The sequence below is a fragment of the Simochromis diagramma genome, unplaced genomic scaffold (genome assembly GCF_900408965.1).
Source record: "Simochromis diagramma unplaced genomic scaffold, fSimDia1.1 OVJJ01000293.1, whole genome shotgun sequence".
NCBI lineage: Eukaryota > Metazoa > Chordata > Actinopteri > Cichliformes > Cichlidae > Simochromis > Simochromis diagramma.
In genome coordinates, this window is record NW_024386801.1 from 26,565,325 (window position 1) to 26,588,743 (window position 23,419).

General features: G+C 41.2%; 1 protein-coding gene across 1 annotated transcript in view; it reads right to left on the bottom strand.

Moving 5' to 3' along the window:
* LOC120730432 (deleted in malignant brain tumors 1 protein-like) overlaps positions 1 to 23,419 on the bottom strand; it is a 390,545-nt gene that overhangs the window by 361,673 nt on the left and 5,453 nt on the right. Inside the window, exons 4-15 of the mRNA XM_040026837.1 lie at positions 22,045 to 22,350; positions 21,677 to 21,967; positions 19,089 to 19,394; positions 18,720 to 19,010; positions 13,656 to 13,961; positions 13,292 to 13,582; positions 10,789 to 11,094; positions 10,423 to 10,710; positions 9,061 to 9,366; positions 5,861 to 6,148; positions 2,710 to 2,742; positions 2,329 to 2,625 (exon numbers count right to left, since the gene is read on the bottom strand). Coding sequence (XP_039882771.1) covers positions 2,329 to 2,625; positions 2,710 to 2,742; positions 5,861 to 6,148; positions 9,061 to 9,366; positions 10,423 to 10,710; positions 10,789 to 11,094; positions 13,292 to 13,582; positions 13,656 to 13,961; positions 18,720 to 19,010; positions 19,089 to 19,394; positions 21,677 to 21,967; positions 22,045 to 22,350 — 3,309 coding nt within the window. The remainder of the gene's footprint in view (positions 1 to 2,328; positions 2,626 to 2,709; positions 2,743 to 5,860; positions 6,149 to 9,060; positions 9,367 to 10,422; positions 10,711 to 10,788; positions 11,095 to 13,291; positions 13,583 to 13,655; positions 13,962 to 18,719; positions 19,011 to 19,088; positions 19,395 to 21,676; positions 21,968 to 22,044; positions 22,351 to 23,419) is intronic.

Here is a 23,419-nt window from a genome sequence, read left to right on the forward strand (position 1 = left end):
CAATTGTAAGTTTCCCTCCTCTTTTAATTTTCTCTGAAGTGTAGCAACATGGGGGTCTCAAAACAACCATCATGGTTTAGGGCAGAGCTTCCCAAAGTGTAGGGCCCGCCCCCTAGGGGGGGACACTGCTAGCGTAATGGACAGGGCTCCCACACAAACGCAAAGCAGAGATGAAGCATCGCCAAATATGTTTCCAAACCAACTTCCTTCCAAGCCAAAGACTAGAAAATATGGTGAAGCATCTTCCCTTTGGCTTCACCTGCACAAGTGCCAAAGTAGGTCTCCCCTGCAGAATTGGTTTTCCCTTCATCGGGAGCAGCGCTAGACTCTCCAAATCACGGACAAACAGTATCCCACATTCTTGATTGTTAGTTCACAAACACTTGTTGTAATGACTAACTACTCCTGAACTTTTGGAGATGTTAGCTCTTTATACAGGAAAGTTACAGTGGGATACAAATAATATCAGGCTGATCCTGCCACGATTTGTTCCCCAGTTCAAATCACAGACAAACAGGATCTCAGAGCTGCTTATGTTTTTAAACCCATTTTGCACAGAGAGGCATTTTTTGATTTGATAGCAACATTGAATATTATTACACATAAAAAAAAGAGTAATCACACCCCGACGCCTCTGCCTTTCTAAATGGAGGGACAGTAACTGCGTGTTTATATGTAAGCGTGTAAAACCTGAAGATAGTCAGATTAACAGTATTTTGTCTCTATCTGCCATTCTGCAATTCGTCTCATGTAAACAATAACGTGGCGCACAGCGTGATGTGAAAAAAGGCACATACCTTTGACATTGCATGATGAACTCTGTATTCCTCGTCCACACGTAAACGCAAAAAAGGAGTTTTAAAAAAATCTCACTTTTCGGTGATTCAAAACGCCGTTTACGTGTGGATGAAACAGCTGCGTTTTCAAAAATATTGGACGCAGCATAAAAGAGTTAGTGGTGTATTTTATTACTACCTGCAACTGAGTTTGAAAACAAAATATGGGTGTGTGTTTGTGGTTGGAGGAAGTGGGGGTTTTTTGGGGGGGGGCTTGGGAACCTCTGGTTTAGGGGAAGGATACAGAAAGCTGTCTCAGAGATTTAAGCTGTCTGTTTCCACAGTTAGCATATTGAGAAAATGGAGTTAAGGCTCGAAGTGGCTGACCAACAAAAATCTCGGATAGACAGAAGCGACGAATGGTGAGAACAGTTAGAGTCAACCCACAGACCAGCTCCAAAGACCTACAACATCATCTTGCAGCAGGTGGAGTCACTGTGCATCGTTCAACCATTCAGCGCACTTTACACAAGGAGATGCTGTATGTGAGAGTGATGCAGAGGAAGCCTTTTCTCCACCCACAGCACAAACAGAGCTGCTTGGAGGTATGCTAAAGCACATTTGGACAAGCCAGCTTCAATCTGGAATAAGGTGCTGTGGACTGATGAAACTAAAACTGAGCTATTTGGGCATAACAAAGGACATTATGCATGGAGGAAAAAGAGCACAGCATTCCAAGAAAAACACCTGCTACCTACAGTAAAATATGGTGGTGGTTCTATCATGCTGTGGGGCTGTGTGGCCAGTGCAGGGACTGGGAATCTTGTCAAAGTTGAGGGACACATAGTATCAGCAGATCCTGGAGAATCGGTGACAAAGCTGAAGCTGCGCCGGGGCTGGATCTCTCTAAAGGGATGCCAAATGCTGTCATTTTTTTTTCTGTAAAGTAAATTTACCTTGCCTATGGGTATAAATAAAGTTACCTTGACCTTACCTTGACCTTTCAACAAGACAACGACCCGAAACACTGCTCAAAATCCACTAAGGCTTTCATCCAGAGGAACAAGTACAACGTTCTGGAATCTCAGTCTGCAGACCTGAATATTATTGAAAATCTGTGGTGTGAGTTAAAGAGAGCTGTCCATGCTCAGAAGCCATCAAACCTGAATAAACTAGAGATGTTTTGTAAAGACGAGTGGTCCAAAATACCTTCAACCACAATCCAGACTCTCACTGGAACCTACAGGAAGCATTCAGAGGCTGTGATTTCTGCAAAAGGCGGATCTACTAAATATTGATTTCATTTCTTTTTTTGTGGTGCCCAAATTTATGCACCTGCCTGATTTTGTTTAAATAATTATTGCACACTTTCTGTAAATCCAATAAACTTCATTTCACTTCTCAGATATCACTGTGTGTGTCTCCTGTATGATATATTTAACTGACATTTTTTATTGTAACAAACAACGATTTATACAGGAAAATAATGACTATTAACAAGGTTGCCCAAACTTTTGCATCCCACTGTATGACATATCACAAAAAGTTTTACCTGTGCAGGTCAGATCCAGGATCTGGATGGGAAAGGACTCGTAATGAGGTCCCACACAGACACCCCAAAACGCAGAAGCAGCCTGAACACAGCAACCGCTGACCTGCACCACAGACCTGTGTGAGGCCTCCTCTCTTGTTCTTAAAGAAACAGCTGCACCACAGTCCAGATGTTCACAAGCAAGAGTAAGTGCCTTATAGGACCATGGAAAGACCACTGCTGCCCTCCACTCTCCCAGATGTTTCAGCTCCAGTGTTCCTGCACAGCGGCTGGCTCCTCCCATCAACCTGACAATCTCTGAACAGAGAAGACATTTAAAATATCAAAGTGAAACTCAACAGCAGATTCTGCTTCTGTGATCCTTTGTTTCTCTCTGTTTACCTGTTGGTTTGTGCTTTTCTTCAGCTCGGACGCCTGAGGAGGGCACAAGAGAAAAATCACAAGGAAGTCTTTTATCTGGAGCACAAACGATTATTATTATTATTATTGCAACAATATGTTTATTGAGTTTTTAGAGCAAGTCAAACAAATCGTATACAGATATATGAAAGAATAGTCATCAAGGAAAAAAACCCGTTAAAAAAAAAAGAACAAAACAAAAAAACAAACGGATGGACTATACAAAGTGTCATTCCACCATATCCCTCATGGTTATATCACATTATGTCTCTCCAAATGATGTGACTCCAGGTTCCCAGGACTCCACCAACACTTGTGAAAGGTCCGCTCCCTCCAGGTATAATATAAAAGGTGTCCAGACAATTTCAAACAGTTCCTTCTTCCCTTTCAAAATATAGGTTATCTTTTCTATAGCCAGAGATGAGGACATGTCCCGTAACCAATGCCCCAGTTTTGGTCTATCAATTTTTCTCCAATACAATGCAGTTAAACGTTTAGCATGCAAGAGGCACATATTTATGAGGGTCCTGATCTCTTTTTGAATTGTAGGAGATGGTGGATAAAGTGCCAATAAAAATCATTTGGGGTCTGGATTTAGAGTTATATTAACCATACTATTTATTGCTAAAGTTACCTCCCTCCAAAACTTCTGTATCTCCTCACATTCCCATAAACAGTGGAAAAGGGTTCCCTTTTCTATACCACAGTTCACCCATGTATCCGGCATATTATTATCAAATGAATGTAACTTAACAAGAGTTAGATAAGTTCGCATGGACCAGTTAACCTGTAAAAGCTGCAATCTTGTGTTAACAGTTTGAGTATGAGCTTTTAAGTACACTGATTTCCACTCTTCTAAAGATATATCTGTTCCTATATCGCTCTTCCACGTGTTTAGCCGGCCAGCAGAGGATTTAGTAGAACTGGAAATAAACATATCGTACAAATATGAGATCTGCCGCTTGGTGTAAGGATAGTCAGAAACTTAAATTTAACTCTCAGCTGTTCGAATGACATCATTACACCATCACAAAAAAGGTCTTCAATCTTATTCAGACCTAGTCCAAGTTCGAAATCCTGTATCGATCATACCAGGTTTAAAATGGTTGTTTCCCTGAATCGGACTAAAATGAGATAGGGGTTTCCCTACTCCCAAAACATCATGTACTTTGTGCCATACATTGATCATGTTCAAAATAATAGGATTTGCTATGCTTCTTTTACGAGTTTTAACTGGCGCTGAGTACAAATATGCACTCAAGGGCAGTTCTGAATTAAGTAAGAACAATTCCATTTAAACCCATCAGATGAGAAATAGTACATCATCATGCGCAACTGTACAGCCCAAAATTGCGCAACGACTGAAAGTTAGGAGCCTTAAGCCCACCCCTGTCAAATGGCAGATATACCGAAGCCGATGGCGACGATTTTGCCAAATAAAATTGGTAATAATTTTCTTTGATTTAAGAGACCTGCAGGTACTGGTAGAGGGATATTCTGAAATAAGTAGAGAGGTTTAAGGAGTACGCTCATCTTCACAATATTAATCTGCTAAATAGTCAATATGGGTAGATTTGCCCACCTTTTTATCGATTCCGTAATAGATTGAAAAGTAGGGTCGTAGTTAACGTCGGCTATCTTGCTAACATCTGGTACTATACGAATTCCCAAGTAAGTCAGGCATTCCGATGGTTTGAATGTCTGAGGCGAGCTGAGATAATTAACTCGCTCTGTTTCATTCAGCAACATTAAAGAGGATTTTGAGTTATTTACTTTGTAAATAACTCAAAAAACTTTGACAGAGTTATTCAACTCTGTCAAAGGCCTTTTCGGTATCTAGCGACAGAACTGCAGTATCACAAGCATCTCGGTTTTCATAGAGGACATTTATTAATCTCCTCACATTATGAGACCCTTGTTCTCCTTTAACAAAACCATTCTGATCTGTATTAATTAATCACTAGTGGGAGACATTTCTCTAATCGCAGGGCCAATATCTTGCTAAGAATTTTCATGTCCACATTCAATAAAGAAAGTGGCCGACAGGACTGACAACCATCTCTGGAGTTTTCAGGTTTAGGGATTACTGTAAACAATGCAGCTCTTAGAGAGGGCAGAAGCAAACCATTTTCAAAGGACTCAGAATACATATCTAGCAACGGTTTTAAGAGTTTATATTGAAATTTTTTATAAAAATCCATAGGCAGCTCATCACGCCCAGCAGCTTTCCCCAATTTCAGAATGTCAACTGCCTCCTGAATTTCTTTAATTGTTAAATTAGTGTCAAGAGTAGGCCAAAGGTCATCTGGAATAGAAGGAAACTCAAGATCATTTAGAAAGGTAGCCTGTAAAGTATCTACATTCATTTCCTGTGGTTGTACTACTAATTCACCTTGAATATTCCTAATTGAATGAATTGCCCTTTCTGTTTGCGGTTGTTTAAGACACCAAGCTAGTAGCCTCCCAGGTTTCTCCCCTTATTATTATTAGTAGTAGTAGTATAACACCATTCAGTTTAAAGATTGCAGATGGTTTATGTAAGAAAATATTGGTGAAACAATAATTTGTGTGAATTTGTTCCACTTAGGTTTGAGAATGAGGCCCCTGATTATTTTCTAACGTCAGAACAGCATCATCATCATCATCATCATCTGCAGAGTTCTCTCTTCTGTTCCTGCTGATCATCTTCTCCACCCAAACAACACATTTCATCCTTTCTGACTTTTCTGAGAAGATCTGTAACCCAAATTAAAAAAAACAAGAACTGCGTACTGTTGAGGAGCTGTTCAGCATGGAGTCTCTGAACTTTCTTGGCTTCTAGTTTCAATTTCATCAACTGAAACTAGAAGCCAAGAAAGTTCAATTAAGTTAAATTAAGTTTAACTTGTATTGCAGCAAATTACAAAAACAGCTGCCTTTGGGGTGTTTTCTATCATACAATACAATAATACGTATACAATAATATGTAAGTTATTAATGAGCTGTGGAGCTCAGCAGCCCTTTGGTTTCAGAGACCCCTGAAACTCTTTCATGACTGCTGCTCTTCTAGGTGGTGAATGCATCAGCCTGTCATGTTGTTGTCACATAATATTTTTTTATATTACATCATCATTGATGCTACAAATGGGTTTACCTGAGCAGGTTAACTCTGAGGCAAAGGGAAAGGGTTCAGGAAACACACAGACACTCCACAGAGCAGATGCTTTCTCCACACAGGCACCATTGATCCACCACATTGACCTGTGCGGAGCCTTCTCTCTCCTTCCTACAGAAACAGCAGAGCCACAGGCCAGATGTTCACAAATTACAGTGACTGCCTTCGGAGTCCACACAAACAACACCGATGGCCTCCACTCTCCCAGATGTTTTAGCTCCAGTGTTCCTGCACAGCAACTGGCGCCTCCCACCAACCTGACGGACTCTGAACAGAAAAATAATTTACTTCTGAAAAGATTAAAGTGAAACTGTTAATTATGTTTGTGTGATTTTTTATTTTTTAGTTTACCTTTTGATATGAGCTCATTGCAAGCTTGGACTCCTGAGAAGGACATAAGAAAAAAACCATGAATATAAAGACGGATTTTACTTGGAGAGAGCAGTTCATCCTCTGATCCTTTCATATCTGTGTGTTATGATGATCTTGCTGTGTGTGCAGGTTGTTTGATGATTAAATCACAGAATGCTGACAGTTGATTTCTAATCCTACCCTGAGCTCCACAGCAGCAGCAGACGGGGATCCATGATGCTCAGCTCAGGAAAGACGAGGCGAGGACGAGACGAGGTTTGACTCCACAGTGTCTGATTCTGTCATTTTTACTTTGTTTGCCTTTCCTGGTTCCTGATCAACAGGCTTCTCGTAAGTCCTCTCACAGTCCCACTGACCCCTACATTTATGGTCCTATAACCTTGCACAGGTAGAAAGTTACATACTGTTTGTTTTCCAACAGCAAATATCAACCTGCACTTTGTTCCCTTTAAAATAAACAAACCAAACTAAAGTAGTTTTGTTCAAATTTGCTGCAAAATTTCACTTGAAGGGAAGGGAAATACTGTTTGTTTATGTTTTTATTTTGCTTATTAAAATACATTTTTCACTGCAACAACAGAGTTTGTTTTCTTAGACCGCAAAAGCATCTTATTACATAACAGGAAAACTGTAGAATCATGTGAATAATTAATGTCCAAAAATGCTAATTACATCAGACATAAAGATTATGGGGTTTTTGTCAGCTAAGAAATTCATTGAGACATGAGATGAGCTCTTTAGAGGTTTTCCTTTGCTTCCCGAGTTTCGTCATCTTCAGCAGCACAAACATGGAGGTCACAGTCAGCTCAGGGTCCTCCTGTGTGCTGCTTGGCTGCAGAGACATGACGGCACACTGTCAGACTGACAATCAGACCCACTGCATCACTCAATCATCACTCATGTGTTCAGTGCCCTCAAGTATAAATACACAACAGTGTGAGTAGCAGGACAGAAAGACCTGTGTCATGTGATCAAACACACTGACAGGAAGCACTCCATCAAGGCAGCTCACGCTCTGGGTAGTATTTACTTTTTGGGAGTGATGTTATATTTTCTATATATTCATTTGGTTGTACAGTAAAAATGCAGGCTTTCCTTATTTATCTGTTAAAACCCATTTTAATAAACTTGACTTCAATTTGAAGCATAATTACTTTAAATTATTTCTTTATTTATGTGAATCCATTCTCCTTCTCTTGATAATACTGCACTTTATCCTCTGGATTCTGTGCTTGTGTCCCATCCTCCTCAGTTTGGGACATTAATTGCCTTTTAACTAAATATATTGCAATTGACCATAAACAAATGATACCATGGAAAAAAGGCTAAACAGCTCATACAGTCTGAAAAAACATTTTCAGCTCTGCTGCACTTTATCAGACAGTAATATGCCGTAAACAGCCACTTTAACACCCATAACAGACATTTAAGTCACACTAACTTTTTTAGTATGGAGCAAGAAACACACATAACGGTTTATATATATACAAAATGTAGTATTTCATACTGTGATATATAAAAGTGTCCATTTATGTACAAAAACACATTAAAAATGTTCAAAGGTTATCATAAAACTTGTGATGGGATGAAGCTTCAGAGCATGTGCTGAGAAATCCAGGAAATGCTTACTGAAGCGCTCATTGAGGCTTGCTTCTTTACATGTGACTGACATCAGTTATGAGGTTTGAAGACTCATTGGTTCAAATTGGTTCAAGTGCGGTTGTGATCTATGAACAATAAAATAAAGCGCAATGGACCCCTGAAAATGTACGTGTCAGTGTTCACCTTCACGATTTCTCCAAAGCCAGAGAAGTTATTACCAAAAAGAGAAAATGAGTCCAAGCACAGTGGAAAAATATTATTTCTTAAAAAACCAACACCATCATTATTCAAACATTGACTGATACACTGACAAGGTTTTTGACATTAATAGAACTCTGTTTGCATCATGCAGGCCAATGACTATTACGGTGTTGACCAGCAGGGGGTGTGGTGTGCATATGAAGCATCGAGAAAAGAACCTTTTTCTGAACCAATTGGATGAAAAACGTTAAATTCTCACAAGGTTTCATCTGGCCATCACTGCCTGAAGCTGTTATCGTGTTGAAAGGACAGCTCCAATTATCCTGCCATTATACAGACTGACAGTAAACAGTGCAGAGAGCAAAAAAATAGAATGCACTGACATGCTGTCATCCTAAACAAAACGGTGCAGGTAAGGACTTGCTTTTTTTACCAAAAGAACTTTTCTTTTCCAACAAACGGACTCTGTAGTGACACTTTACAAAGAAATAATGAAAGATGCAGCAGAGCGGGAAAGCTGCTGATGTCTCGGTAGAAACACATCTGTAAAAGCACATTTACTGAAGTGTGTTTCATAAGCTGTTTACCACTCAGCAAACTTCTGATCACCTCATAGATGTCACTAATGTGCTTACCTGAGCAGGAAAGATGCAGGACGCTGTAAGTGAATCCTGATGCTGCACACGCCCTTAAATCAGATCGAGACCGAACACAGCCTTGATTGAGAAACCACGTCTGGTTGTAAAAGGAGTTATCTCTCACTTCTACAGAAACCACAGAGCTGCAGTTTAAGTGTTTGCAGAAAACAGCTGCTTCCTTCAGGATCCAGTCAGAGCCGTCCACAGGTCTCCACTCTCCCAGATGTTTTATCTCCAGTCTTCCGTCACAGCGACTGGCTCCTCCCTCCAACCTGATATCACCAGGCTCTGAACAGAAAGCAGAGAGTCATCAATAAAAGAGTAAAGTGAGTCTGAACCACATCAAAGATGCAGCTCCTCTTCTACCTGAGCAGGTGAGTCCAACAGCTTTGCCAGCTGAGCAGCTGTTTCTAGCTGAGCTTGAGCTTCTACAGTCCAGGAGAGCAGACTCATGGCCTCCACACTGGAACTCTTTGCTCCACACTGGAGCCTCCACTTCTCCATAGAGCGCCCCCTGGAGGACCGAAGGAGGCCCACAGCCGAGCTCCCTACAGACCACCTCTGCATCCTGCTGGTCAAAGTCAGCTTCACACACTGAGGACCAGCTCTGGTCAGACTTCACCTCCAGTCTGCCTGAACACAGACTGGAACCATTCAGCAGCCTGACAGAGTCTGGAGACATCAGAGAAGATCAAACAGAGAGAGATACTCAGAGTCAGCCCCCACTCAGTACATCATAAGTCCTTCATGTTTATTTCAGATTGGTTTTGATGGTCACTTTGGATTTTGAGATTGTTCACTGAATATTTAACATTTTTGTTTAGCTGTGTAAAAAGACTAATGAAACCATCTGTGAAATAAAGGATCAGTGGTTTTTAAAACATAGGCTGACTGTAGTTTATAAAAACATCCAAAAGCAAAATTCTCACCTGACCACAATATTCGGAGACTATCCCTGCTTTTATGAAGGTAATGCTTCACTGGATGTGTCTGAAGATAGACGTCATAGAATCTGAACCCCAAAGCAAGAAATAAAAACAAAAAAAACTCTAAATACAGTCTCAGCTGGCAACTGACAGAATAGCAAAAATAATACCAGGGCAAGGCAGGAGGAAACTGACAGAAAAAAAATATGACTAGAAGAAAGCACACAGATCGACAAGCATGCAATATGAGAGATTAGGGAGGACATGACAAAGAACCAAGAAAAACTGATGGAAGGAAGAGGGAGGCCCTAGACAGAACCCCAGTCAACCAGTCTCTTCAGGAGCCATCCATCCCAGCACGTGCTGAGGACAAAGTCACAGAAACCCAGGAACTGTCAGAACCTTCTGCAACCCACATTGAGGAGGCCCAAGCTAAGCCAGACCACAACCCCAAGGGAGCAATCATGTCAAAACATCTGGCCATGCACCTCAGAATCATCGAGTACCCAACACCTCGGGAAAGCAGCACTGACCAAAGGAAGCACTATCTGGTTTCTGATTTCTAAACCTTGGGCGATATGTAAAGGTAAATTTAAACCACTTAAAAGACAGAGCACACTTAGCCTGCCTGCACTTCAACCTTCTAGGATTCTCCAAGTAGGACAGGTTTTTGTGGCCTGTCCAGACTACAAAAGGCTGTTCAGCTCACTTCAACCAGTACCTCATTTTTGTATGTTTGATAAGCTGTATTCAACTCGAGAAGCCTCTGCTCACCTCATACATATATCACTAATGTGCTTACCTGAGCAGGTAAGATGCAGGATGAGTTCAGTGATTCCTGATGTTACGCACACCCTTAAATCAGGACTAGACTCAATACAATCATTTCTGAGCCACCAGGTGCCTCTGGAATTGGTTTGATTTCTCTCTTGCTTCGAAAGCACAGAACCACAGTTCAAACGTTCACAGAAAACAGCTGCTTCATTCAGGGTCCATTGAAAGGCATACACTGGTCTCCATTCGCCCATTTTCACCTCCAGTGTTCCATCACAGCGACTTTCTCCTCCCACCAACCTCAAATCATAAGGCTCTGAACAGAAAGCAGAGAGTCATCAGTAAAAGAATAAAGCGAGTTTGAACAACATCAAAGATGCAGCTCCTCTTCTACCTGAGCAGGTGAGTCCAACAGCTTTGCCAGCTGAGCAGCTGTTTCTAGCTGAGCCTGAGCTTCTACAGTCCAGGAGAGCAGACTCATGGCCTCCACACTGGAACTCTTTGCTCCACACTGGAGCCTCCACTTCTCCATAGAGCGCCCCCTGGAGGACTGAAGGAGGCCCACAGCCGAGCTCCCTACAGACCACCTCTGCATCCTGCTGGTCAAACTCAGCTTCACACACTGAGGACCAGCTCTGGTTAGACTTCACCTCCAGTCTGCCTGAACACAGACTGGAACCATTCAGCAGCCTGACAGAGTCTGGAGACATCAGAGAAGATCAAACAGAGAGATCAGAGACAGCAGAAAAAGAAAATGATTAGATTCAAATAAATGTATTTAGAGGCAAACAACTGTGATCTCAAGATGCTTTATGTTGTAAAGTAAAGATTGAATAATAATACTAAGAAAATGGTAATAGTAAGGTTCAAAAGACCTTGTATGTGAGGAGCAGGATTTTAAATTAGATTCTGGATTTAACAAGGAGCCAATGCAGGGAAGTCAGTATAGGAGAAATGTGCTCTCTGTGTGTGTGTGTGTCCCTGTCAGCACTCTTGAATCAGCATTTTGGATCAACTGAAGGCTTTTTAGGATTTTTATAGGACATCTTGATAAAAATGAATTACAGTAGTCCAGTCTAAAAGTAATAACTCAATTCCATTCAAATGTATTAATAAAGAACAACAGCTACATCAATGCAAATGCATGAATTAGTTTTTTCAGCAGTGCTCCTTTGAGCACTGCTGAAAAAAACTGCTCAGGATTTTTCTGATATTGTGCCAATGACAGAAAGCAGGCCTACATATGTGTTTAATATGTGCACTGAAGGACATATACTGGTAAAAATGACTCCAAGGTTCCTCACAGTTTACTGGAGACCAAGGCAATGCCATCAAGAGCAAGTCACTGGTTAGATACCATATTTCTAAGAATTTTCAGGGCCAAATACAATAACCTCAGTTTTATCTGAATCTAGAAGCAGTAAGTTAGAGGTCATTGGTGTGTGTTATCTGGCTTCATAGATAGATAAAGTTTAGTGTCATCTACTGCCTAAGGGAAGCATCTATAAAGTAAACAGAATTGGTATTAGCACTGAGCCCTGTGGAACTCCATAATTAACCCTAGTGTTTGAAAACGACTCTCCATTTACATGAACAAATTGAAGTCTATCAGTTAGATATGATTCAAATACTGCAACAGAGAGGTTTGAAGCTTGTGCTCTAATCACTGTAATAAAATATTATGGTCATCATTAGTGAATGCTGCACTGAGGTCAAGAAGATCATTACTGCAACCCTAAAAGCCTGTTGTATGTAGCCTATTAATAAAAAAAATAGGTTGATCACATTTAACTCATTCACTGCCAGCCATTTTCAAATCAGGTAACTCCCCACTGCCATTGACGTCTATAGACGTCAATGGCAGTGAATGAGTTAAGATTGAAATATTATCTATTGTTTGGACTTCTTTGAGCAGCCTTGTAGGAATGTGGTCTAAAAGACACACTATTGATTAGAGAAAGTAATTACTGAAGTTAAGTCAGAAAGATCCACTTGAGTGAAAGAGTAAATGAATATCAGTATTTTTTAAAGTCGTTGTATATAATAACACATCTCAGTGGTGGTTATAAAAAAATTTTTATCTAATGGTTAAAATTTTATTTGTCAACAAATTCAAGTCATTACTAGGTAAGGTCAAATGAATGTTTGGCTCAACACAGCCCTGAGTCTATGTCAACTTGGTTACAGTGCTGAAATGAAACTCAAGGTTGCTCTTATTTTCTTAAATCAGTGACAGATAATAAGATGCTCTAGCTTTATGGGGGGCTTTTTAAAAATGAAGATCTTCTAAATTCATGAAACTGAATTTCAATTTAATTCATTTCAGTCGTATTTCTATAGCACCAAATCATAGCAAAGGTTACATCAAAACACTTTTATTGTAAGGTACAGGCCTTACAGTAAAACTCTATCCAGCTTATGAGTTCACTCCTTTAAAGGGCATATTTGAGAGTTAAACCAAGAAGTCAAGCACATCTGATATGAGGCTTTCTTTTACAGAGAAACCACAATATCAGGAGTCATACACAATGAGGATGTAACACAATTAACAAGATAATCGACCTCTTTGGCAGTGGAGTTTAGGTAGCTGCTCTCTACTGTGTTAGCTTATGATATTAAAAGAAGACAACAGTGGAGGAATTAAACACCTAATCTTAGTTACAGCACTTTCAAAAAGCCAGCTACTGTAATCAAATATATTCCCCACTGCTGTATAATACATTATTCTAAATTTAGATGTTATTAGGAAATATCTATTTGCAAAAAAAAAAAAAAAAAAAAAAAAGGAAATATCTATTTGCATATTTTAACTGCACTTGTCTTTTTCTTTTTTTTAAGTAGAGTTCGGAGTAAAGCTCTGATGATGGCATATATGTTGTCACTAATGATGGACTTACCTAAACAGTTAAGCTTTACAAAATACATTGAGTCATCTGATGTTGCACACTGCCTCAGAGAAGATCCATTTTGAACGCAGTCAGCAGTAATTTCCCAAGCAGATCGAACTGAAGAGCTCAAGTTTTGTTCTATGGAAACAGCAGAGCCACAATCCAGATATCCACAGAGGACTGCTGCTGTCTTCAGTGTCCAGTCAATGGCTTCCACTGGTCTCCATTCTCCCAGATGTTTCAGTTCCAGTGTGCCTGCACAATGACTGGTTCCTCTCACCAACCTGACATGATCAACATCTAAACAGGTATCAGAAAGTAGTCACATTGAGAATGACTTTGAACCACATCAAAGCTGCAGCTCCTCTTCTACCTGAGCAGGTGAGTCTAACAGCTTTGCCAGCTGAGCAGCTGTTTCTAGCTGAGCTTGAGCTTCTACAGTCCAGGAGAGCAGACTCATGGCCTCCACACTGGAACTCTTTGCTCCACACTGGAGCCTCCACTTCTCCATAGAGCGCCCCCTGGAGGACCGAAGGAGGCCCACAGCTGAGCTCCCTACAGACTACCTCTGCATCCTGCTGGTCAAAGTCAGCTTCACACACTGAGGACCAGCTCTGGTTAGACTTCACCTCCAGTCTGCCTGAACACAGACTGGAACCATTCAGCAGCCTGACAGAGTCTGGAGACATCAGAGAAGATCAAACAGAGAGATCAGAGACAGCAGACACACGAGAAAAAGATGGCAGCAAACAACTATTCACTGATTCAAAGATGAGACTGTTTGTCCATTTATTGGTGGGACAGTATTATGCTGTTATATCAGGATGAGCTGGTAGAAACAACAGCAGAGAAAAGTGGGTTATTAGAGACCCAGAGATTAGCGAAACAGAGTATCAGCCCATGTGGTCTTATGTACACATTCTCTATAACAGTGGACTAGAATCACTGTAAATCAACACTCACTACCTGCAATCTGCAAAGCATAGTGACCCCATTAAATATTGAGCAACATGATTCGTACTCAGAGAGTCAGCCTTCTTTGCAAAATTCTCAACTGACCACAATATTCTCCAACCATACCTGCTTTCATGAAAGTAATGCTTCACTGGGTGTGCTCGAAGATTAATGTCATGGAACCATTGTATCGCAAGCAGAATCTGAACCCCAAAGCAGGACACCCAAAACAGGAAATAAACTAAAACACAGTCTTAGCTGGCAACTGACAAAATGGCAAAAATAATACCACGGCAAGGCAGGATCAAACTGACAGAAAAAGTAGGACTAGAGGAAAGCGCACAGATGGACGAGCACGCAATATGAGGAATCATTTAGGACATCAGAAAGAACCAAGAAAAAATGACAGAATACATATACAAGGTGATGAGAGCAAACTGGAAGACAGCTGAGCTGAATCTAATAGAGGAAGGGGAAGTAAAACACAACACAACATACATGAAACAGTAAATGACTAACACCAGGACCAGGACTAAGATATACTAACATGACTGAACTAAACAGAGATCACAAAGACAGGAGATAGTGTCTTGATTTGCTGTGTGGCAGGGACCACAACATAAAGCATAAAAAGAGTGACATTTTTTGTGTGTCAGGTAATTTCAAATTCAGTGTTTCTATCAGCTCAACAAACATTAGCGAACACACAAACTGTTTGTGTGCAGTTTGTCTCACAATGTGTTGCTAGCTAAAGGTCCAGCTGCTGTATTTCACAGGGAGAGAACAGAAAGAGAGCTAACTTCACTCAGAGATGGAGAGAGATAAGAAAGACAGGACAGGAGAGGAAAAAGAGAGGTTAGATTTAAAGGGAATGACTACTCATTTAAAGCTTACATGAAGTCCTCGTGTTTTTAAATGAGATATGGGGTCTGTACATGTGACATTATTTTTTTATATACAGTGGGGCAAAAAAGTATTTAGTCAGCCACCGATTGTGCAAGTTCCCCCACTTAAAATGATGACAGAGGTCAGTAATTTTCACCAGAGGTACACTTCAACTGTGAGAGACAGAATGTGAAGAAAAAACCCATGAATTCACATGGTAGGATTTGTAAAGAATTTATTCGTAAATTAGGGTGGAAAATAAGTATTTGGTCAATAACAAAAATACAACTCAATACTTTGTAACATAACCTTTGTTGGCAATAACAGAGGTCAAACGTTTACTATAGGTCTTTACCAGGTTTGCACACACAGTAGCTGGTATTTTGGCCCATTCCTCCATGCAGATCTTCTCGAGAGCAGTGATGTTTTGGGGCTGTCGCCGAGCAACACGGACTTTCAACTCCCGCCACAGATTTTCTATGGGGTTGAGGTCTGGAGACTGGCTAGGCCACTCCAGGACTTTCAAATGCTTCTTACGGAGCCACTCCTTTGTTGCCCGGGCGGTGTGTTTTGGATCATTGTCATGTTGGAAGACCCAGCCTCGTTTCATCTTCAAAGTTCTCACTGATGGAAGGAGGTTTTGGCTCAAAATCTCACAATACATGGCCCCATTCATTCTGTCCTTAACACGGATCAGTCGTCCTGTCCCCTTGGCAGAAAAACAGCCCCATAGCATGATGTTTCCACCCCCATGCTTCACAGTAGGTATGGTGTTCTTGGGATGCAACTCAGTATTCTTCTTCCTCCAAACATAACGAGTTGAGTTTATACCAAAAAGTTCTACTTTGGTTTCATCTGACCACATGACATTCTCCCAATCCTCTGCTGTATCATCCATGTGCTCTCTGGCAAACTTCAGACGGGCCTGGACATGCACTGGCTTCAGCAGCGGAACACGTCTGGCACTGCGGGATTTGATTCCCTGCCGTTGTAGTGTGTTACTGATGGTGACCTTTGTTACTTTGGTCCCAGCTCTCTGCAGGTCATTCACCAGGTCCCCCCGTGTGGTTCTGGGATCTTTGCTCACCGTTCTCATGATCATTTTGACCCCACGGGATGAGATCTTGCGTGGAGCCCCAGATCGAGGGAGATTATCAGTGGTCTTGTATGTCTTCCATTTTCTGATGATTGCTCCCACAGTTGATTTTTTCACACCAAGCTGCTTGCCTATTGTAGATTCACTCTTCCCAGTCTGGTGCAGGTCTACAATACTTTTCCTGGTGTCCTTCGAAAGCTCTTTGGTCTTGGCCATGGCGGAGTTTGGAGTCTGACTGTTTGAGGCTGTGGACAGGTGTCTTTTATACAGATGATGAGTTCAAACAGGTGCCATTCATACAGGTAACGAGTGGGGGACAGAAAAGCTTCTTACAGAACACGTTACAGGTCTGTGAGAGCCAGAGATTTTCCTTGTTTGAGGTGACCAAATACTTATTTTCCACCCTAATTTACGAATAAATTCTTTACAAATCCTACCATGTGGATTCATGGATTTTTTTTTCACATTCTGTCTCTCACAGTTGAAGTGTACCTCTGGTGCAAATTACTGACCTCTGTCATCATTTTAAGTGGGGGAACTTGCACAATCGGTGGCTGACTAAATACTTTTTTGCCCCACTGTATTGTCAAATATGCAAATCAAACTGAGACAAACTAACTATGTTATTTAAAGGCTGCATGAAAATCCACTGCAGGTTAGTGCAGGATAAACAGGTTATTTTGCTGTACTGTGATGGATTTAAAGTAAAAAAAACAGTGTGTGACTGGTGCACAGTGGCTGTGGTTTCATGGTCAGTGGTAGGTAGGGCTGCACGATTAATCGTTAGAAAATCGCGATCTCGATTCATACTTATGTGCGATCTCATTTCCAAATGACAACGATTTAAAAAAAAAAGAAAAAAAAGACGACGATTGTACCGCATTTTGATCCGGGACGTAATCTGCATGAAAACAAGCGCTCACTCTTCCTGCTCAACAAATGACAAGGGCGGAGCCTTATACCACGTGATACAGAAGCTGTGCCGTGTGATGCTAAAATTAGCAAGGGAAAAAACAACGGAGAGCACGTCAGGGATGACGAGAAAGTGACAGGAGAAAATTCGTCCCGGTCAACCACCCAAACATCAATAACGGGAACCTTATACAGCGCTTCCCTATACACGTCGAACTCCCGCAGGCACAAAGAAATTACGGAGGCTATCACTTATCACCTGACCAAAGATATGGCTCCCATCAACACTGTGCAAAACGAGGGATTTAGGAAAATGATCAACACCCTAGACCAGGGGTGTCAAACTCAAGTACACAGTGGGCCAAAATTCAAAACTGGAACAAAGTCGCGGGCTAAAGTTAATATTTATTGAAATATAATTATTCCTCCAGATATAAGAATGAATCTTTTCTTATGGACTCAAACATGTTTTGCTGAAAAAGTGAATATGGAACAAGCAAAGCTTAATACTAAACAATATATATATTAGCTGTATAATACCAGTAGGCCAGCTCTAATAGTAATTTGGTATGGCTTTGCGGGCCAAATGTAATTAGGCTGCGGGCCAAATTTGGCCCGCGGGCCAGAGTTTGACACCTATGCCCTAGACAAACGCTACACAGTGCCATCCCGCAACTATTTTTCTATTGTTGCACTACCTGCTCTATACACGCAGTGTCGAGCAACGGTGGAGATGGAATTTCAAGCAGTACAACATTTTGCGGCAACGACAAAACGTGAGACATTTGTTGTTTTTATGTTTATTTATTGTTTTTATGTTCAGTCTCAACTGTTACGAAGTTGATGTGCAGTTAATAAGTGCAATAGATATTTATATTGGAAAAGAAAATCGTGAGAGAATCGTGATCTCAATTCTAAGCCAAAAAATCATGATTCTCATTTTATGCAAAATCGTGCAGCCCTAGTGGTAGGTTACATCAAGTGTAGCAGAGATGAATTTGAAGTTAAGCTGATGATGCTGAGATTCATTCACTGAATTCTACCTTTATACCACTTTATAAAGTCTAATATAAAGACAGCATAAACAGTGTACTGTCAGCGTAGCAGATCAAAATCAGCAAGGACAACTCATGAAACATCTGCTGACATCTGGTTGAATACAGCAGTATACCATAGAGCAACAGTAGCTCAGATCAGCTGATCACAGCCTGTATATTAAGAAAACCTACTGGAGCTCTCAATAAAAATTATTGTGAGCTGTGATTCTTTTTCCCACACTGAGCCAACTACAACTGATTTTAGGGTTCCCCCACCTGCTGAATCAGTTTGTAACTGTTTCCAAACTCATTTCCCTGTTTAGAGACAAAGCCGCACTCTATGTAGTCAACAGAACATAGAGCTATTTTTTTATATTTTCATCTTGTTCTCTGCCCATGTTCTGCTTAAATGACTCAAGTTGAGTTCATTACTTATAATTAAAATGTACACTGAAATAAAGTATGTATTTACATCTGCTAATGTTAGCTTATTATTACTAGAAATGTCCACCAAATAATTACTTTTTGCCGCCTCTGCCTGTGATCAACTTACCTGAACAGTGAAGTTTTGCTATGAGAGATGAGTCATCTGATTTTGCACACTGCCTCAGAGAAGATCCATCCTGAACACAGTCAGCTGAGATTCCCCACGTTAATCTATGTGAAGACTCATGGTTTTGTTCTATGGAAATAATAGAGCCACAATCCAGATGTGCACAGACAACTGCGGCTGTCTGTGGCATCCTATCATAGATTTCCACTGGTCTCCATTCTCCCAGATGTTTCAGCTCCAGTGTACCAGCACACTGATTGGATCCTCCCACCAACCTGAAAACATCATTATCTGAACAGAAAGCAGAGAGTCATCAGTAAAAGAATAAAGTGAGTTTGAACCACATCAAAGCTGCAGCTCCTCTTCTACCTGAGCAGGTGAGTCCAACAGCTTTGCCAGGTGAGCAGCTGTTTCTAGCTGAGCCTGAGCTTCTACAGTCCAGGAGAGCAGACTCATGGCCTCCACACTGGAACTCTTTGCTCCACACTGGAGCCTCCACTTCTCCATAGAGCGCCCCCTGGAGGACCGAAGGAGGCCCACAGCCAAGCTCCCTACAGACCACCTCTGCATCCTGCTGGTCAAAGTCAGCTTCACACACTGAGGACCAGCTCTGGTTAGACTTCACCTCCAGTCTGCCTGAACACAGACTGGAACCATTCAGCAGCCTGACAGAGTCTGGAGACATCAGAGAAGATCAAACAGAGAGATCAGAGACAGCAGACACACAAGAAAAAGATGGCAGCAAACAACTATTCACTGGTTCAAAGATGAGACTGTTTGTCTATTTATTGGTGGGACAGTATAATACCGTTAAAATGGTAAATGGCCTGTATTTGTATAGCGCTTTACTTAGTCCCTAAGGACCCCAAAGCACTTTACACTACATTCAGTCACCCACCCCTTCACACACTGGTGATGGCAAGCTACATTGTAGCCACAGCCACCCTGGGGTGCACTGACAAACTTGAGGCTGCCAGACACTGGTGCCACCGGCCCCTCTAACCCCCACCAGTAGGCACCGGGTGAAGTGTCTTGCACAAGGACACAACGACCGAGACTGTCCGCGCCGGGGCTCAAACCGGCAACCTTCCGATTACAAGACGAACTGCCAACTCTTGAGCCACGATCGCACTAGTCTGTTATGTTCTTATGTACACGTTCTCTAAATCAGTCAACTAGAATCACTGTAAATCAACACTCACTACCTGCAATCTGCAAACTATAGTGACGCCACTAATCTAAAACACAAAACATGTTTAGCTCAATTTGTTGTTCTGAGAGACAAATATGCACTGCTACATAAAAAAGCTTAATAATTTCCACCTGATGAAATGTAAAGAAAAGCATCTGAGGGTGAAGCCATTTTGGAAGGTTGACAGTTTGTAAACTAAAACTGGGCTCTGGCTTCACTAAACAAGTTTGTGTATGTTGCTTCCTCTGATACTATAGCTGAGGTTAAAAAGTAAATAAATTAGCTCAGTAGAACAAAATGTTTTTAACATAAACCTGAAGAAAAAGGAAGAAGTGGGTAAAAGACCAGTACCAAGTACCACAGATTCAGCTTAACAAGAGAAACTCACTACAAATAGTGAAAATTGGTGAGTGAAATGGTAAAAAAAAAAATTAGTCTTTAAGTGTTAGTGTATGACAATGATGCATGTAAACATTTTTGTAAATATCTATGATCATTGGTGTGTATGAAATGTCTTTTTTCTGTCCTCTGTTATGAATTAGGAACTTCTATACATATATTTTCCACTCAAACAACTAATGTAGAGTGATGGTTCAGTATTTTCAGATTAAATGATATGATTTTGAAACAAATCTCTGATTGAGGGACTCTTTTCACCTCACAAGTGTGAAGAGCTTTTGTTCTACATAAGCTGCCCTCTACTGTGTTGCGCTATCAAACCTACCATTTGAAGCAGACGAGTAGGTACACAACACCATGACCTCATCTCCCATTGGGTTATGTCTATTTGAGTCCTCTCTGTGCTACTGAACTCTATGTTCCCAAAGCTGGACAGTGAGACAGCGGTTCACTCCATGCAACACGACGACCTACGTCAAGAAATCCAGAGATGCCCCGAGACAGTACTCCTCAGGGCCGTAGAGAAAACTAAATGTTTGGGAGACTAACACCAGATTTCAGCTTCAAACTTCAGACCTTAGATCAGAAAATTTGGTTATGTTCTAGGACATTCCATTACAATATAACTCAAAGAAGCTCTGTCTCAGGATCACTGGACCTTTTGAAATTGAGAATCTTGAGTTAATTCTGCCTGTGATCTCATACTCCCCAAAACATTGAAGATACTCAATGAATGTATCCTATGTATCCCAGCTTAAGCAAGTCTACAATGGTGTCCTGTGCTCTGTATATTCAGTCAGGAGACTATCAGGGTAAGACCCTCCAGTATCTTGTGAACTAGGAGAAGTACAGACTGTAGCATTGCCAACTTGCTTTGTATATATTTCCAACTTTCAATTGTTTCTTAATTAAGGCCCAATTATTTTTTTTATGTTTTTGAATATTATATCTGTTTAGAAAAGGAAAATTGAAAATTAGAAAACTGTTTCAAAAGTTTCCCAGATTTCTTTGTGCAAACTGTTAAGAATGAGTCCCAGGGTGTAGCAATACATGAGTGAGGAGAGACTGAACTGAAACTCAAGCTAAGAAATAGGAAGCCCAGAAAGTTATAGCACTGAAGAAGGGACTCTTTAGTTTGACTCCCGAGAACACTAAACATCTCTTCTGCCATGATTCAGTTCAATTCAGTTGTATCTAGATCTACATCTATCACAACAACAGGCCAGGAGTCCACCTGTTGGGGATGAGGGGAGGAAGAGAAAACAAAGATATGCTGTGGAACAGAGCCAGTCACGATTGGTGGATAGTTTGCTTCTCTTCCAGCTATCACATATTATATCATGTATACTGTCACAAATAATTTTACCTGAGCAGGTTACATCAAAAATGGACGTAGAAAACGAAGCTGATGCACAGTATTGCAGAGTAGATCCAAGCTGAATACACGTATCACTGATGCTCCACACAGATCTGCTTGATGCACCCGTCCTTTTTCCTAAAGAAACAACATAACCACAGTCCAGCTGTTCACACACAACAGTAGCTGTTTTCCGGGTCCACTCAATGGCTTCTACTGGTCTCCATTCTCCCAGATATTTCAGCTCCACCGTTCCTGTACAGTGGGTGGCTCCTCCCACCAACCTGACATCCTCACCGTCTGGAAAAAAATCAGAGAGTCATCAGTGAAAGAGTAAAGTGAGTTTGACCAGATCAAAGCTGCAGCTCCTCTTCTACCTGAGCAGGTGAGTCCAACAGCTTTGCCAGGTGAGCAGCTGTTTCTAGCTGAGCCTGAGCTTCTACAGTCCAGGAGAGCAGACTCATGGCCTCCACACTGGTACTCTTTGCTCCACACTGGAGCCTCCACTTCTCCATAGAGCGCCCCCTGGAGGACCGAAGGAGGCCCACAGCCGAGCTCCCTACAGACCACCTCTGCATCCTGCTGGTCAAAGTCAGCTTCACACACTGAGGACCAGCTCTGGTTAGACTTCACCTCCAGTCTGCCTGAACACAGACTGGAACCATTCAGCAGCCTGACAGAGTCTGGAGACATCAGAGAAGATCAAACAGAGAGATCAGAGAAAAGCAGACACAAAAGAAGAAAATGGCAGCAAACAACTATTCACTGATTTAAATTCAAGAAGGGGGGGGGTCTGACACACTACCTGCCTACAAGAAACTGGAAACTGTTTGGTTTGTTCTGCACAGACTTGGACCGGGCTGGGTTTAGTCAAGTAGACAACAGCATCAAGAAAGACAAAAAAAAGAGGCCCCATGAAAATGTGAATGAAGCCACTGCTGGGCCTTCTTTACCAGGGGTCCAGGTGAGATCAGCAGAGATGTTGGAAACGATAACTAGTAATGTCTTCATGAATTTGTTTGGAAATACAATTTTAAACATTAGAGAAAAAAAATCATAATCATGTCAGATATGTACAGCTACTTACAGTACCACTGATGCCACTGACACTGAGTCTTTTTCTCCAATTGATCTTTCTGAGTTAACTTCAGGTCTTTTAAACCCCATTCCTACAAGACTGCTCAAAGAAGTCCTATCATTAATTAATGCTTCAATCTTAAATATGATCAACCTATCTCTAATAATCAGTTATGGCCCACAGGTCTCTAAGCTAGCAGTAGTTAAACGATTACTTGAAAATCCATCTCTTGACCCAGTGGATTTAGGTAATTATAGGCCAATCTCCAACCTTCCTTCCTTCTTAAAAACTCTTGAAAGGAATGGCTTATTTGAAGAGTTTCAGTCAGGTTTCAGAGCTCATCACAGCACAGAAACAGCTTTAGTGAAGGTTACAAATGATCTTCTTATGGCCTCTGACAGTGGACTCATCTCTGTGCTTGTCCTGCTTGACCTCAGTGCAGCGTTCGATACTGTCGACCATAATATCCTATTATCCTATTTTACAGGTACTTCACAGCAGTGGTTTGAATCATATCTATCTAATAGACTCCAATTTGTTCATGTAAATGGAGAGTCCTCTTCACACACTAAGGTTAATTATGGAGTTCCACAGGGTTCAGTGCTAGGACCGATTCTGTTTACATTATACTACTACTTTGGCTCTTGGTGGAGGCGGACACATCTCTCACCCTC